At 47.5% G+C, this 15,837-nt stretch overlaps 1 protein-coding gene across 3 annotated transcripts in view; it reads right to left on the bottom strand.

Annotated features, from left to right (window-relative positions):
* Sik3 (SIK family kinase 3) overlaps nucleotides 1–15,837 on the bottom strand; it is a 212,914-nt gene that overhangs the window by 19,463 nt on the left and 177,614 nt on the right. For 2 of the 3 annotated variants that reach the window (XM_076925019.1, XM_076925021.1), the window contains exons 7-15: nucleotides 11,784–11,902; nucleotides 10,905–11,015; nucleotides 10,529–10,672; nucleotides 9,980–10,057; nucleotides 9,758–9,867; nucleotides 7,600–7,753; nucleotides 7,189–7,344; nucleotides 4,011–4,081; nucleotides 1,742–1,885 (exon numbers count right to left, since the gene is read on the bottom strand). In XM_076925019.1, the coding sequence (XP_076781134.1) occupies nucleotides 1,742–1,885; nucleotides 4,011–4,081; nucleotides 7,189–7,344; nucleotides 7,600–7,753; nucleotides 9,758–9,867; nucleotides 9,980–10,057; nucleotides 10,529–10,672; nucleotides 10,905–11,015; nucleotides 11,784–11,902 (1,087 nt within the window). The remainder of the gene's footprint in view (nucleotides 1–1,741; nucleotides 1,886–4,010; nucleotides 4,082–7,188; nucleotides 7,345–7,599; nucleotides 7,754–9,757; nucleotides 9,868–9,979; nucleotides 10,058–10,528; nucleotides 10,673–10,904; nucleotides 11,016–11,783; nucleotides 11,903–15,837) is intronic. The other variant, XM_076925020.1, reaches the window with a different exon arrangement.

Genomic DNA, 15,837 nt, shown 5'->3' with positions numbered 1-15,837 from the left:
TTCTGTTCTTTTAATCATGTTCCAGAAAAACGAAAGGAATCCAGTGACAGGCTGCCCACATCACGTCATGTGTTTTACGGTCTTAGAACACTTCTCTTTTCTTCTGAAGGAACGTTAATCTCTTGCGAGTTTGTATAGCGACCCCACCGCCCCACAGCACACGATTTGTCATTCAAGCACTCAATTGTTTCCAACTCAAATTTTGAAACTGCAGTTTTCAACTGCCTTGGCCCTAGAGACCCAAGTAACACATGTGCACATGGAACAGGCGGCAGAGCTCTAGGTAGCAAGGCCCTGGCAGAGCCTGCAGGCGCAATGTGCGTCCTGCGGATGGACCCGCAGGCTGCTGTGGTCTTCTTTTAACAACGAATGTCAGTAGAGTAGAGGGTGCTGGAAGAGGGCTGGCTGGACAATGCTCATCACCACTTTCCCGAGGCGCGCAGAGAAGTACGTTAGGGTACTCAAAGGACAAAAGCTAAACAGAAGGCCCTGGGGAGGGCTGGCAAATCAAGTATCAGGCGAGGAAGAGGAGTGAGGAGCAAGAAAAGCACCTTCAGAACAAGTGCAAGTGCTCAGCCCTAAGTCCCCCGAGCTGCCTCGGGGGCGGGGGCAGCTCACCAGCCAGCCAGCACCGAGGAGCTCCCTCAGGGGTTTCCAGCGAGGGACTGCGCCACCACAATCTTGCATGAGAACCTTCACAGTTTCTTTCAGTTCCTAATAGGACTTTTTCTTTCTAAATTGTTCACGGTCAGTTATGAAAGCTTATCTTCCTTCTTCCGGAGATCCAGCGTGGAACTAATTATGCCCCTGTCTGCTCAGAGTTCACTCGCCCTCACTGATTACTGATGCTCACTCGGGGAGAGGCACGAGGAGGCCACTATATGGAGCTGATCAGAGTGGCTAGTTGCAAGTGTTCCTTCCTGTCAGCACGCATATACACCAAATTTCCTCAGAACCCAACTGCTTTTAGCCTTCTAGGAGTCTGCAGTCCACTACCTCACCCTACCCCAAGAAGACTGGAAGAAACAAGATCAAGCAATGGCTGCTGACTTGGGAAATGTGGCCTGGGAGCTAGGGGACAACATCAGAACGGACATGACTAAGACTGCCGGTCATTAAGGAGTCATGGAGGACAATCATCTCAGCTCTCTTGCTGCCAGGCTACCTTGGAATCAGTGAAGTCTCTCTAGTCAGGATGGTGAAACTTGGTTTCCCTCTTCAAGGCAATGAATTCTAAATAACAGAGGCCTAGCGAAAGATCTTGCTGTCAGAATAGTCAAAGAATGACTTCCCAAACGCGGTACTCAAAAGGATGCAACGCTGCTGTTCCACCACGCATCAGGGGTGTGCCTCCGCCTACAGCCAGCCTCGGCTCTAACGCCACATCAAGTGCCCGTTTTTCCGAAGGCGATGCACTATTAGCGGTCATATCTGGGACTGTTGCTACGAAGTCCTCATTTCTAGAGCTGCCTTCGAAGAGGACCACTCCCTCAGAGGCCTACATGAATCAGCTGCAGATGATGAGTACTTGTGTTAAGAAATAAGATGGAAGAGCCTCGGCTGCTCCAGAATCCGAGAGAAAGCTTTTGCCCTGTGCACTGGTTAGGGCTAGGAGCTGAGATGTGAGCTCGGGATGGCAGTGGCTTCTAGTTAAAGCTAGTCACCACGAGCTGGAGACTAGTCAGAAGGGTGCTGATCCAATGAGCCTCCGGGACGCTCACACTGCCAAGTGGCTACTCACCGATGTTGGTCAGGTACCAGGTGAGGAGGCCAGACCCGGGAACGGAAAGACTGCTGTCCTAGCTGCCGCTGCAGGTCCGGTGGGATCTCAGCTGTCGGGCTGGTCATGGCCAGTGTGTGCCTTTTGGACCTATTTGCCAAGTACCTGCAACAAGCAGGGAGGACATTTCATAGTAAAAAAAGACAAGAATGTTCCCGAGCAAGAAGCAACAGAAGTTAGTCTGAAGCACTAGGTAGGACAGTGTGGGGTGCCAGAAGGGCCATGGTAAGCAGCCCCCGACAGGATGGAGGTGAAGCATGTCTAACTGGCCAACAGAAGTCAGCTCACCACTGAAGAGGCTGGTTTCTAGCTTGAGAGTAGCCATTAAGAGAAGAAAGGGAGATATAGCTTACAAAAGCAGCGGAATCCATTTCCTTCACTCCATTCAACAGAAGAAGTTATCTTTCTACATATTACTTTTTCTCCGAATTTCTAAACTATAAGTCAAAGGAAATAGAAGCGAAGGCCTACTTCTAGAGGGACTACCGAGGTATTCAGAAAGAGTCAACTTATGTCTCCTGCTGTCAGAGGACTGTGGTGTCTTTACAACATGCCAAAGAAAACAGACCCTCATTTGAGGACAACTGAATTCTTCCCTATGTCCTGTGACCAAAACTCAATCACTGGAGAAGAAAAACTGATGTGGTTCCTAGAGGACCAGCTTAGAGGATGAGGAAATAAAACCACACGGGATATTCAGAGCTATTTGCAGGAGGTAAAGAAGAAAGGTAAGGGGATGGAAGGGAAGGCCAAGGCCTCCATGATCCTTTGACTCTAAGGAGCGGGCAAACCCACACTGGTCAGCACTGTAACAAGACCCAGGGCCGGCGTCTGGTCCAGGCTTCCTCAGTAATTCGCTTGTCTTGGATACAGATAAGAGAAGCAAGATTCCTTTCTTTCTCTCCAAACCGACAGGCACTCTGGCCTTTCACTGTTGGTCTGAAGAAGGTGGGGCCAGAGGAAGTGAACTCTAAGACAAAGACGGTAAAACACAGCTGTACCTTTTCAAGGAGGGAAGGCGGGACCCCAGTACATTCCCTACTTTCTCATTTCTTCAGGACACCAGTGGGACTCATTTGCAAACTCATTTTATCAGCAAACCATAGACGCAAGAGCATCAGACTGAGGCAAAAATCACCAGGTTTTTTACTTCTTCTGCTGTCTAGGCTGGCAACACCTCTGATCACTAGGGTTTTCTTTCTGCACAAGACTACCTTCTTTGGTCTTTTATATAGACCTCCTGGGTGCAGAAAAACAATCCTGAACAACAACCATAAGGCTCTTATTTCATTTCTGACTACACTACCTACATAAGCTAAAAGCTGTTATCAGACTGTAATTTGTGGTATACAAACTTGCTTAGATAAGGCTATCAGTGGTTAATGTCCATTGATAAAAACACCCAAAGTTTCCCCGAGAGCCCATGAAAACCATTTTATTTCAACTTCCCTCAAGGAAAAACATATAATCTTGAAGAACACCTGTATTTCTGGTAAAATACATGCTGGATTCTGGTGAAAACCCCTCCACAGAAACTAGGGAAGACAACTCCACAAGGGGACATGCATGGAGCTGAAGCCCATGGCATTGGGACTGAGGCCATCAGACTGCACAGCATGTCTGATGGCCACCGTCGTTCTCTGTGTACCAGGCATCTCTCAACAAGGTTCTGCAAACAATGGATATTTACATCTGTCCCTGCCCCCCAACCCCCGTGTTTTTTTTTCTTCCCAATATCTCATTGTGGTACAAGGGAGTGGAAGAAACACACAGCAAACAGTACAGGAGGTATTCATTCATTCTCCTGGGAAGGAGGAGTCCATGCCAGAGGTCCATGGCCAGACTAGCTAGGATCACTGTCATCTCAAATCTCCAATTCTTTTTCAGTAAACAGTTCGTGGCAGGTAGGAGCAGGCTTAGGCCTTCTGAACACTATCAGAGTTGCAATATGAACGCGGGGGACAAGGAAGCAAGGAGGGAGGAGAGAAATCGTTCTTAAGGTTATTGCTGTCACTTAAGGGGCTTCCAATGGCGCTTATAGAAATGAAATTTTCTGGGCAGTCTTCTGTTACTTCCGTGTGGGGAGGAACATGCCATCTGGCTTGAGCAAAGAGACCACACAAGTGTTGAAGCTGCACTGCACCACCTCCCTGGGCAGAGGTGACCTTTCGCTGGTTGCAGGGGAGCCTGCCCAAGGACGTTCTGCAAGCACTGCCAGATGCCACATTACCTCTGCACAGCTTCCTGATCTGGCTCCCCATCCGAGCTCTCCTCATCCACAGGGGTAACTGCCGGCACTGCCTGCAGAGAGACAGGAAGGAAAGGCTCAGGATGGCAGCTTACTCTGTGATGCCCTCAACTCTGGTAACTGGACTGAGGCCAAGGGTCTTGTTAATGTTTGTATTTCAAAGGATTCCCTAGAACAGGGCCTATAGAGGATGGTCTTTCAGATGGAGTTTTCCAGCTCCATCTGGCTTAGGAGATGTGTCTGGGTTCCTTCCCTTATTCATAGGCACGCATTTGCTCATCTAATGTTTGCTCATCTAACACTTGGAGGCCTCCTTTAGGACAGCTGTGCATTCACAGCTATGGGCTTTGCCTTTGTTTAGACACAAATGAGCAGACAATCTTAAGAGTAGGATGGAGCTCTCAAGTCCTCCATGGGAGCTGGGGAAGGAAAGAAGGCACTCTGGAGGAAGCAGCAGCTAGCCTGAGACCCGAGGTGTACACAGAGAGCAAAAGGGTCCCAGGCTGAGAGAAGAGAGAAGGCCTGCAGTGTCTAAGGACCTGGAATGTATAGAATTGCCTACCCAGAGTGCCTAGGAACTGACATGGTAACGTCACAATAACCTCAGTCCCAGAGTCTGGATGTCTGAACTCCAGAAAAGCCTCATGGTGATTGAAAATACATTGTCAAATAACATATAATCAAATAGCTACAATTCCATGTGTTAAAATACTCACTATACTCTGACACAGAAACGAAGTGAGAAGCACTGCACAGGGCTCCTGGCTCTCCTCTGTGTGAAGACAGAAATGCTATACACACTCAAAAAATGTTCTTGGCCCAGCATCACCCATGCCTCAGGCACTACATCAGAAATCACACTCCGATGACCACGTTTTAAAGCCCTGGAATACAGGGCTGGAGAGATGGCACAGGGAGGGTTAAGAGCATACTGCTCTTGCAGAGGACCTGAGTTTGGCTCTTAGCACTCACACTGGGTGGCTCAAACCAAACTCCTCTGCCAGGACCCACACTCTGGTATACATCTTTCATTAATTAAAAATAAAAATAAAAATAAAAATAAAAATAAAAATAAATACTTTCTTTAAAATTGGGAAATAAGAAACAAAAACAAAAACTTCTTGAAATAATTCCAACTTTTGAATTTTTCACATCCTCCACTGGGTGGAGTAAACAGTTGGACAGGAAGTGGCTATAGCTAAGGCAGAGGAAAGACGTTGTTATAAATGGCCTTGAATATTGTACATTATTTTGGGATGGGCAGTGGTGAATCACTACAGGATTGTAAGCAGGGGCACAGAGTTACAGGATCTGTGCTTGGAAAAGTGGGGTCTCTTTATTGCAGGGTGAAAAGGGAAGCCAGTGGAAACCAGGAGTCAAGCCAGGTACCAGCTGTGAGTCCACTGCGTTAATCCGGGTGACTGATGACCACGACTGAAGGCAAGGGGGAGATGGAGAGATGTCAGCCATTTATTCATAGGCACCAAATAATTGATTGACAGCAGAAATAACAATAATTGCATAAAGATTAAAAAAAAAATCCATGTTCCTAGCTGGTGTTAGTACTAGGGTGGTAACAGTGTTGTCACTGTCCCCAGGAGGGAAAGACAACTGTCACATGCTGCAGTCACACTTCGAGTACTTGTGAGGTAGTCACTAAACCTATGGTGGAGGTGATCACACATGCAGATGTGTAGAACTCGGAAGAGCATTCTGGGTGCAGGGCCAGATGGCAGCTGACAGGGAGCAGACAGGCTCATCCAGAGAAGAGAGGAGATGGACCCCAGCTAAGTCAATCTGAGCAGAAACCTGCAGAGAGGACTGGATGAAGGAAAACCTAGGATAATGTTACAGGAGCCAAAAAAAAAAAAAAAGTATTGCAAAGCGGAGGAGGGGAAGGTCAACAATGACTGACAGGGTTGGGACATCCAAAAAGATAAAGATTAAAAATGCCCACTGGATTTATCAACAAGAGCTTGTCAGTGACCTTGGCAGCAACAAGTCCGTTGGACAGAGGAAATCACCCCACTTTCCACCATGCTGGTGTTGATGCTTCCTTCCCAACCAATGCTAACCTTGCATGGAGCGCCTCTGCCACCCGTCAGCCATGGCACTCACTTTGGCAGTCACTCTGCCATGCTGGTGTTTTAAGGTGGTATCTTGCCCTGTAGCTGAGGTTAGACTAGGACTCACTATGTAGACCAGGTTAGCCTCAAAGCTGCACTGACCCCCCTGCACCTGACTCTTAGGTGCTGGGACTGCATGGCCTTTCGAGCTTTTGTACTATTCAGATACTTCACACAGCTGAACTTGTCTCTGATCCCATGACCAGCACACCAACAGCTCTGGTGCAGAGCTGTTTTCTGAGCTGCAGTGCTGTTGACAATATGGCTCATAAGCTCACACAGTGCTCTGTGACCAAACCCAAGAGAAGGAAAGCACAGAAAGCCAGGGTGAGCTTCTGTTAACAGAGTGTTTTAAAACATATCGATCCACGATGGATCAGAGAACAAAAGTCACCACACACTTTCAAGCAGTACTCCCTTAAGTAGCTCAGAAGGGCTCTGGAGATACTATTTAATCCTATGGAACCATGACAAAAACACCAGAAATAAACAGAAACCAATGTGTGAAATTAAACCTTTGCATGTCACCATCGTACAAAATGGAAGTCAGAGCCACAGTGTAATCTTATGATCACCTGAGGCTGAGCCTAAGATGGTAGGTGGTGTGAGCACAGGAGAGCTGGCGATGGCTCAGCAGTAAGCACTTGCTGTGCGAGCCTGCAGAGTAAGTTTGATTCTTGGAACCCACATGAAGGTGGAGGGGAGAACAGACTCCTTAAGGTTGTCCTTTGACCTCCACGAATGCACTGTGGCACGAGCACGCCACCCACCTCCCCAACCACCAACTAATCTTTATAAGATAAAAATTAAAAAGCAATTCATTCTAGAGAGCACTGCCTGTGTGAACTGCATTTGCTGGGGAAAGTCCTCTGAGGTGTCTCTGTGTGGCCTACTGTGGAAGAGGAGGCAGGTCAGAGAAAACACACAGGACGCCGCAGTAGAGAGGAATGTGGATTTTTCAGCCAAGTCCAGCCCCTTTATCACAGACTTCTTATCAAAAACCTTTGAGAAAGCCAGGCTGTGCTGCTACTCACTGGTGTCATGGTGACAAGTGGGGAAGGTCCCCGTGGGCGCTTGAGCAGCTGCTGGGCATGCAGTTGGATGTTGGCGCCTCCATCTGAGGCTCTCCGGCCAAGGGGCCCCATTCCGTTCAGTAGCTGTAGTGTAGGCGGCTGTAATAGAGACTGCTCCTGCCAGGAGAGTGGGCAGATCCAGTGGTGAGATTGGAAAACATGGAGTCAACGGCCCACCCTCATCTACTACAGTTAGAGGATCTGCTGGGGTGAGGGGACTGGAGACATCCTTCCATCACCAGAGCAGTTTACAAAAGGGAACTCCCTCCCTAAGGAAACCCTCCGATACTAGAAACAGTCAGTCCTGTGAAAGCCTACCAAGGCAAGATCAAGTGGGTTTCTCATGGACAGGCCCTTTCCACAGTCACACACCTTGTACTCAAGCTGCCCAGTTGGCTGCAGACTCTGCATGGGCAACAGGTTGTGCATGAAGTTCATGTTAGGGGCCACCTGCAGGAACGGACCCTGTGGGTTCACTCCAGGAAATCCGGGCAGGAGCGTCTGCATATCGTCCATAACTTCCGTGCTGACAGAAAACAGAAGAGACAAGTGTGGTTCTCTGAGTGTTTAAGTCTCAGAGTCAGTACTACCACTGTAACTAGTGCAGTAAAAAAAACAATATAGTTATATATGTGTACACATATATATACATATATATACACATACATATATGTGTGCATATATATGTATGTGTATAAATATATATATACACATACACACACATACACACACACACATATCTTTTTCGGAGGTGGATGAGAGGGTCTTTTGAGATCTGGGTTTCTCTGTGTATCCTTCCTTGGCTGACATGGAACTTGCTCTATAACTAGGCTGGCTTCAAACTCAAGAAACCCACCCGCCTCTGTCTAGTGAATACTGGGATTAAAGGTGTGTGTCATCACTGCCAGACTTTTTCTATCTTTTTCATATGTGTGTACATGTGTGTGCAGATGTAGTCTATGTGTGTGTACAACTGTAAACGTTTGTGGGTGTCCCAACATATGTCTATGCATGAGTATGAAGACCAGAGGTAGGGAGCCTTCCTCTCCCATGCTCTCCCAGGTCTCTCACGGACTTGCCTGTCAGGCTGTCTGTGAGCTCAGTGCATCTGCTTGTCTCCACTCTATGGAGCTGAAGTTACAACAGAGGCTGCACAGCTGGCTTTTCTATGAGCCCTGAGGGTCTGAACTGAGGGTCTTTATCTGGTATAAGAGCGCCCTCTTTACTCTTCTCCTAAATTTCTACTTCTGTCTAAGACACTAAAGCAAAGCGGAAGTCTGTCTGCTGTGTAGACTTTCACTCTGAGTTATTGGGGATTCTACTCTTCATTGATCCCTTTCGAAAGTCAACAGGAGACACATCAGGCTGTCACAACTCCAGTCCAGGCTATCAAAGCCTAGAGGTGAACAGCAAGTTTCTAGAGAGCACAGGGCATCCGCTAGGACAATGACTGCCTGAAGTAGCAACTGATTCACCAGGGAAAGAATGCAGTTGCTGACCGGACAGTGCTGACAGGACAGATAAGAACTGGATGTTCGGGACTGTCATGCCCAGCAGACTTTAAATAAGAGATTTTTCCACTAATCACGACTCACGACTCCACCCCCCTCAACAGTGATACATTCTGTGGAACCCAAATGTTCTTTCTATTGCTTGTTTGATCACATCGAGAACAAGCACGTAAAACAAGCAAACCAGCAGGCATGGGTGTTTCTTCTAGGGATCCGCTCAGAAGACAGACATTTATAAGAAAGCCAGCTCTGCCCTGAGCCGAACTCTCAGGAGAAGGCTTGCTACAACTCTCTCTTTCCTGCTCAGTGAATAAAAAAATTCAGCAACAAGATGGGCTATTGTTCGTGCTGACAGGTCTCAACTAAAGAGCAGAAATGGATCGAGTTGGTTCTTGGTCCACTTCCCCTACACGAGGGTCTCAGGGAACACTTTGGGAAATGTGTTTTGGGATTCTTGTTCATTTTGGAACAGAGCAAGATACTGAACCCTGAATCTTGCTTGTACCAGGCAAGTGCCTCTGTCCACATATAAAAATGATGCCACACCACCTGTCTCCTCTTTCTAGAAGAGTCTCAATATAGAACATGAGGTATCTCTAAAAGCTGCTAAAGTTGGTGGAATTATTTACTTATTTTTTGAGACAGGGTCTCTTTATGTGTCCTCGAACTCTCAATATATAGACCAGGCTAGCCTTGAACTCAAGAGTTTCTCCTGCCTCTGCCTCCTAAGTGCTGGGATGAAAGGCGTGCGCCACTACACTTTGCTAAATGTAACTGAATATTACAGAATACTTCTGGATGACTTAGACTAGAAGAACTCCAACAGTGTCAACAAAGATGCTATCACACTCACTTAAGAGCCACTGCATACAGTGGGACTGTAACTGGTCAGACTGGCCATGGTCTAGTGTGGCCACTTACTTATATCATGAAGTAGGAGAAAGTGTGCCACAGGAGGCACTCAACCCTGACGGGACCTTTTGCCTTGGTACTGGGCAGGATGTTGACCTGGTACTTACCGTGGGTCAGCCACTCCCACTGTGTGCCTCCTCATTGACAAATAGCGAACCAAGGCTTCTGGAGAAGGCTCTTCACCCTCATCACTGTCCAAGTTCAAGGCCCCATCAGGCTAAGGTGGAGGGAAACACAGCTGATCAGAAGTAAATCAGAAAGAAGGAAGGCATTGTGGCTATGGGAAGAGAAGTGGTTTCAGTTGACAGTGATCAGACATGGCTACTTGCCTCTATAATTTGGTTCTCCGGGTTGATCAGCTGAACTTGCGGGACGCTAATGTTCATAGCAGTGCCTGTCTGCTCCGCCTAGAAAGCAGTGTGTAAGGACACACAAAGAGCTGAGACACTAGAAGCTTTTGAAGTAGTCTCTCTACTCACCCCTTTCTCTAAGACATGGTTTTGCTATGTAGCCCAGGCTAGCCTTGAACTTATCCCTCTGCCTCAGATTCCCAGTGGCTAGGATTATATTCAAAGCAGTCTTAAATGCCAAAGTCTGGTTCTTCTGTTCTCAGGTGACATAGTAAGGAAGCATTCTTTAGGGAAAATGGTATCTCACAACAATTTTGCTACTTCTTAAAATTAAGAAGGTAACTATTTCTGTCATGCCACTTTCTCTCAAAGAAAGACTCAGATTTTGATGGTCTTCTGACAGCAGAGGAAAGGAAACACAGATAGATGGATGAACAGGAATCTCTCCTGACCAAAAGCTGACGAACAGTGGCTAGCCCTTACCCTGGTATAACCCATTCTCACCTAGGTCACAGAGACATTGCCCACCTGGAGATTGACCGGTGCTTGAAAAGTCATGGCTTGGGGCATGCTGGGAAGTGCTCCAGGACGTAGAGTTTTGTGTTTCTTGTGTCGATCGCACAGCAGGCTGTAGATTGCACTATAGTGATCATAGGCATCCGACCTTAATGACTACCAAAAGAGAAAGGGAGAGTGAGACCCTGAGGTGGTGCCTCAGTGACACACCAGACACCACCAGCACAACACAAAGCAGCTTCTTCCTTCCCTCTCAGGCCCAGGAAGGGCAAAGGAAGAGGAAAAGGGAGGAAAGCACAAACACCCAAGAGCTCAGGAAGGAAACAATGCAGGGAAGGCAGGAAAGAGGAAGGCTGTGTGTCTTATTTGCTCTCCACTCCTCAGGTACCTGAAGTGTGCGCTCCTTGTCCAGCCCCATGTCTTCCATGGCCAAGAGAACGTCATCGTTGAGGGGATCCGACTGCCTCTCCTCCTTCAGTTGCTGGCATTCTGCTATTAACTGTAATGTGGAAAGAGGCAAGCTGTCAAAGCCCCAGTTAACAACATCAGCACGGCATGGGGTACATAGGGACCAATCTGTTCTTTGCCCCATTGCTATGAATTCTCTGGGTCTCATACAAAGTCTAAGCAAGACAACTCTGGCAATCAGCTATGGGCTGACAAAACCCTCCTGCTTCCTGAGTTCCTGGGGTACATGGAATGATCACAATGGGGGGCAGCAGGATGTTCCAGAAGCTGTTGAAGTGAGCACACTCAGACAAGAGAGGCATTCTGGTGGGAGTGAGCTGTAGAACTGGGAGTATGCTGTCTGGGAAGTCAAAAACAAACGATGATTTCAGGTGCCCTGGTAAAGCCCAGTATCACTGGTCTCCACAGCCTAGCCGGGAGCCCTGGTAAAGCCCAGTATCACTGGTCTCCACGGCCTAGCCGGGAGCCCTGGTAAAGCCCAGTATCACTGGTCTCCACAGCCTAGCCGGGAGCCCTGGTAAAGCCCAGTATCACTGGTCTCCACGGCCTAGCCGGGAGCCCTGGTAAAGCCCAGTATCACTGGTCTCCACAGCCTAGCCGGGAGCCCTGGTAAAGCCCAGTATCACTGGTCTCCACGGCCTAGCTGGGTCCTGCGGCTCCCTGTGAATTCACATGTCACTTTGGTTTTACCCAGCAGTGGCTTCCCACTGCCTATCTCATTGGGTCCTGGGCAGATTACAATCACTGCAGAAGACAAGCAGCTAATGAGGAGTTCCCTGAGGCAAGGGGCCCAGCTCACCCTGTCAAAGTTGGGGTCCGCATCTCCGAGCTTCATCCACTTGTGCCTGCAGATCTGCTCCATTGAGAGGCGTTTATTCGGATCTAACACCAGCATGTGGCGGATCAAGTGCTCACACTCTGTGACAGACAAACAGCGGCCGGCCGTCAGGCTAGTGACGGGAGGCCCTGGTAGAGCTGAGGGACTAGGTCTGAGGGCAGCAGGGAGAGTCTCAGGCTCCCTGCCTCAAGTGCTGCTTCTCTTCTTCCTTCATCTCTACCTGCTTCACTGTTTACCCCAGAAGGAAATGGGCAAAGCAGAGAGAGATGGAGAAAAAGAAGAAACTCAAGTGGGCAGTCTGGTAAATGCTTCTACTATATCTGACATGTATGTGTGCCCCCTTTAATAGAACGAAGAGCAGACTCTTCTAGAGAGACTCAGCACCTTAGAGCTTCTCAAGATGGTCAGCTCTAGCCTCCCACACATATCATTATGTGCGTATTAGTGACTTTGGGTTAGGTGTGCAGTGTGGAGTTACTCATGGCATAAGGGCCACGAAGAGGGGAATGAACACAGGCCACCTCAGAACTTTCTTAGTGTGAATTCAACACTACAGGGACATGGAGCAGAGCCTACAGATCCAGCCAGTGGGTGATTCTCTCTGGCAACTCATACTCCAGGTTATCCTGGAGAGAGGACAAGAGTTCTAAATCAGAAGCCTATATTCTAAGTTCAAAGCCACCCACTTTAAGACGTTTCTTCTGTGTAAACTGGGAGCTCTGATGACCATGCTGGAGCAACAGAGATGAGGAAGGTGGCAGATGGTGATGAGGCCACACCCTTCATGTATTCTTCACAGCACTTTATAACTGCTACCTCGGTCCCACCACACTCCTAAGAGCAGTGTGCTAGCATCCTTCCCACTGTAGAAATGGCCCAGATTAAGCACAGCGTCCACAGTCACATGGTTTTCAAGCCAGAACCAAACCACCAGTCTAGCTGTCCACCTGGGTGTGTGCACGTGTGTCAGTCAGTGTCTATGTGAACAGGCTGTAGGTCAGAGGTAATGCTGGGTGGCTTCCTCAGTTGTTTCCACTGTATTTTTGAGACGGAGACTCTCATAAACCCGAAGCTCCCCAGCTCGGCTACATGAGCTGGCCAGTGAACCCAAGGTCTTCGCTTCCCTGTCCTCAGCGCTGGGACTACAGGTGTGTACCACTGTGCCTAGTTTTGCATGGGTGCTAGGGATCCAAACACAGCACTGCAAGCAGTTTACCCACAGAGTCATCTCCCCAATCCCTGACCTGGTGCCATTAACCACAACTGTTACGTTGCCCCAGTCCTACAGAGCCAAAGAATCCATCCACCCGAACCACACCAGTCCTAGCCGAGCCATCACTGCTTGCTTAGACAGCCAGAAAAGGTTCCTAAGTGGTCTTTCTGCTTCTGTTCTTGTTCCAGTTGTAGTCTTTTCACCTTTGGCATTTTGCTAAGGCTAGACTAACACCACTTTAATAACTCTATAGTTTCTTCTCATGATCCTCAAAATGAAATGTCAACTCCTGGGCTTAAAAGATTCCTGTCTGATTTCCCACACTGCAGCTCTCTCCGCTGTCTGGCCTCCACGCTTGGTCCTCTAGTTGGAATGGATACACCACAGGCCTTCTCATGGAGGGCTCCCCATCATGCAGGTATGAGTTTAACTGTCACTTCCCCAGAAACACATCCCTGACCTCTGACATGAAAACAGTCTTGGTTACTCTTCACTGTGTCATGTGACTTTTCTTTACATGAGTTATTCAAGGACTTCTCTTGTTCATATTTGTACTTTCTGACTACCTCTGTCACAATGCAAGGCACGTGTCTTTTCTACTGCTATATGCAATATGAAATATCCAATATCAAAATGATTATTATATCTAATGGGAGCTGAATATATGAAAAAATATTTATTGAATATTCATCTTAACCAAATAAGACTGCATTATAAAAATGTTTTTTATTTCACTTAGTCTTCATAACGATCCTAGGTTAGGTACTATAAAGATCCCCCCATTTATAAATGAACAAACAAGATTTTGAAATGTTAATATATTCAGCTACCATAAGGATATGCCGACTGTCTATAATACATCATCGGGTGGATATACAGTCTAGTCATCTATTTTTTCCAGAACCAATTTAACTCTGCAGTTTCTACAGCACTCATGGCAACATCACTATCATGAAATATACTCAGAGTCATTTTTAAATAATTATTCTTAATTTTTAATGTATTATAACTTAAAAAAATCCAAAACAGATACTAAATAAAAATATCAATTTGGTTTTGCTTTATGAACAAAGTCTATTCAAGTGCAGTTCCTATATGAGAGACTATGGCGTTTTCATTCTAAAATTATGTCGAGAGCAGCAAGGGTAGATCCAGAAGTGTAGCATCTGTGACATACAGGTCTGTCATCATTTAAAAGAGAGGGAAGAGGGGGCGGGGGGGGGGGGGAAGAAGAAGGAGGAGGAGGAGAGGGAGGGAGGGGGAGAAGAAGGGAGGGAGGGAGGGAGGAGGAGGAGGAAGAGGAGAGAGAGAGAGAGAGAGAGAGAGAGAGAGAGAGAGAGAGAGAGAGAGAGAGAGAGAGAGAGAGAGGTGTGTTCTTAATTCACACACTTCAGTGCTGGAGGCCAGGGCATGCTCTGGAAGCTGTGGTGCTCTGGCGCAGGCCTCTAGGTGGCGCTCTGGCACAGGCCTCTAGGTGGCACTCCACTCTTCTCCTTTGGTCTTTCTACACAAAATTTAGAGTGTGACATCAGGGGACCAAGGCCAAAAAATGTTTGTAACAGGCTTATTTTAAAACAAAGAGTTCCTCTTCTAGGCAATTTCTTTAAACAACAACAACCAAACAAAAGCAGAACCTGTCATCGTAAGTCCCAATGCAAACCTCAATTCCAGGATTCTGAAACTTCTGCTCAGTCATCCTTAACAGTTACTTATCCTAAGAGACCCTGAAAGACTTACAAAAAAACCCCCAAAAACCAAAAAAAAAAAAAAAAAAACAAACAAAACAAACAAACCCACAAGGAATTAGGAAATTATGGATGCAAACTTGCATTAATCTTTGATTGTTCAAGGAGCCAAAGAGTTTACACAGATTCCCCAGATTAGGGACCTGTGCTTTGTGTCAGTGGCACAGGGCAAGTGCGCTGATCCTAGCTGTCATGTGGAGCAGAAACTGGCAGACGATCAGAAGCTGACACGTTTCATCTGTTGCAGAGGGTGAAACATGGCCGAAGTCAGCACCAAGCCACATTTTCTCAGTATCATTACAGCTCATGAAATTGAATTCAGATGAGGTCTGAACACACTAGTCTACACAAAAATTGGAAAGGGGGTGAAAACGAAGGCAATGAGTGTCTTCAAACCTACAACCACAACCACAGGACACTCAAGTGAGCAGCAAGAGAATGGAGCAGAGTAAAGGGTGACCTGTCAGCCCTTCAGGACGCCCGAAGAAAGTGGCTCCTCACTTGTCCCTTCCCAGAGGGTACACAGCTTTTGCTGCTGAGACCCAGGACACAGCAGGGCTGCTCTTCAGCTAATGCTAGAGAAACAGCCCCCACCCCCACTTGACGTTGCTGTCATCTGTTCCCCACACAAATCCAAGTGGTCTCCTCAGCAAAGTCACTGTGGGCCTGTGCAACACAATCCTCCTATGGAGCGCTGACCAGAGCATGCGCAGGGTGGGGCCTGCCGAGCAGACAGACACTGACTTTGAGGAATGGGCTCCCTTCGGGAACTTTATCTGAGATGACAACAAACAGCTTGAGAGGGATTCTAAGCAAGGGTGTATGTGAGAGCGTGTGTGTGTGCGCGCACGCTCTATATTCATTAAAGATAGTGTTCATTAAAGATAGTGTTCACTAAAGATTCACTTAATTCCCATGACAGAAGAGTAAGCGAAATAATTTAAGAATTATGAAGCTTATTTACCATGGAGAAAGGCAGATGTGGGCAGGAAAGGATGTCTGAGGCTGCTGTGGGTCTGAGGGATGGTGCACAGGCAAGGCTGTGGACAGACTGCTG

Source organism: Arvicanthis niloticus, chromosome 26 (assembly GCF_011762505.2).
Source record: "Arvicanthis niloticus isolate mArvNil1 chromosome 26, mArvNil1.pat.X, whole genome shotgun sequence".
NCBI classification, from domain to species: Eukaryota; Metazoa; Chordata; class Mammalia; order Rodentia; family Muridae; genus Arvicanthis; species Arvicanthis niloticus.
The sequence above is the reverse complement of the archived record's forward strand: the minus strand, read 5'-3'. Positions and strand labels throughout refer to the sequence as shown.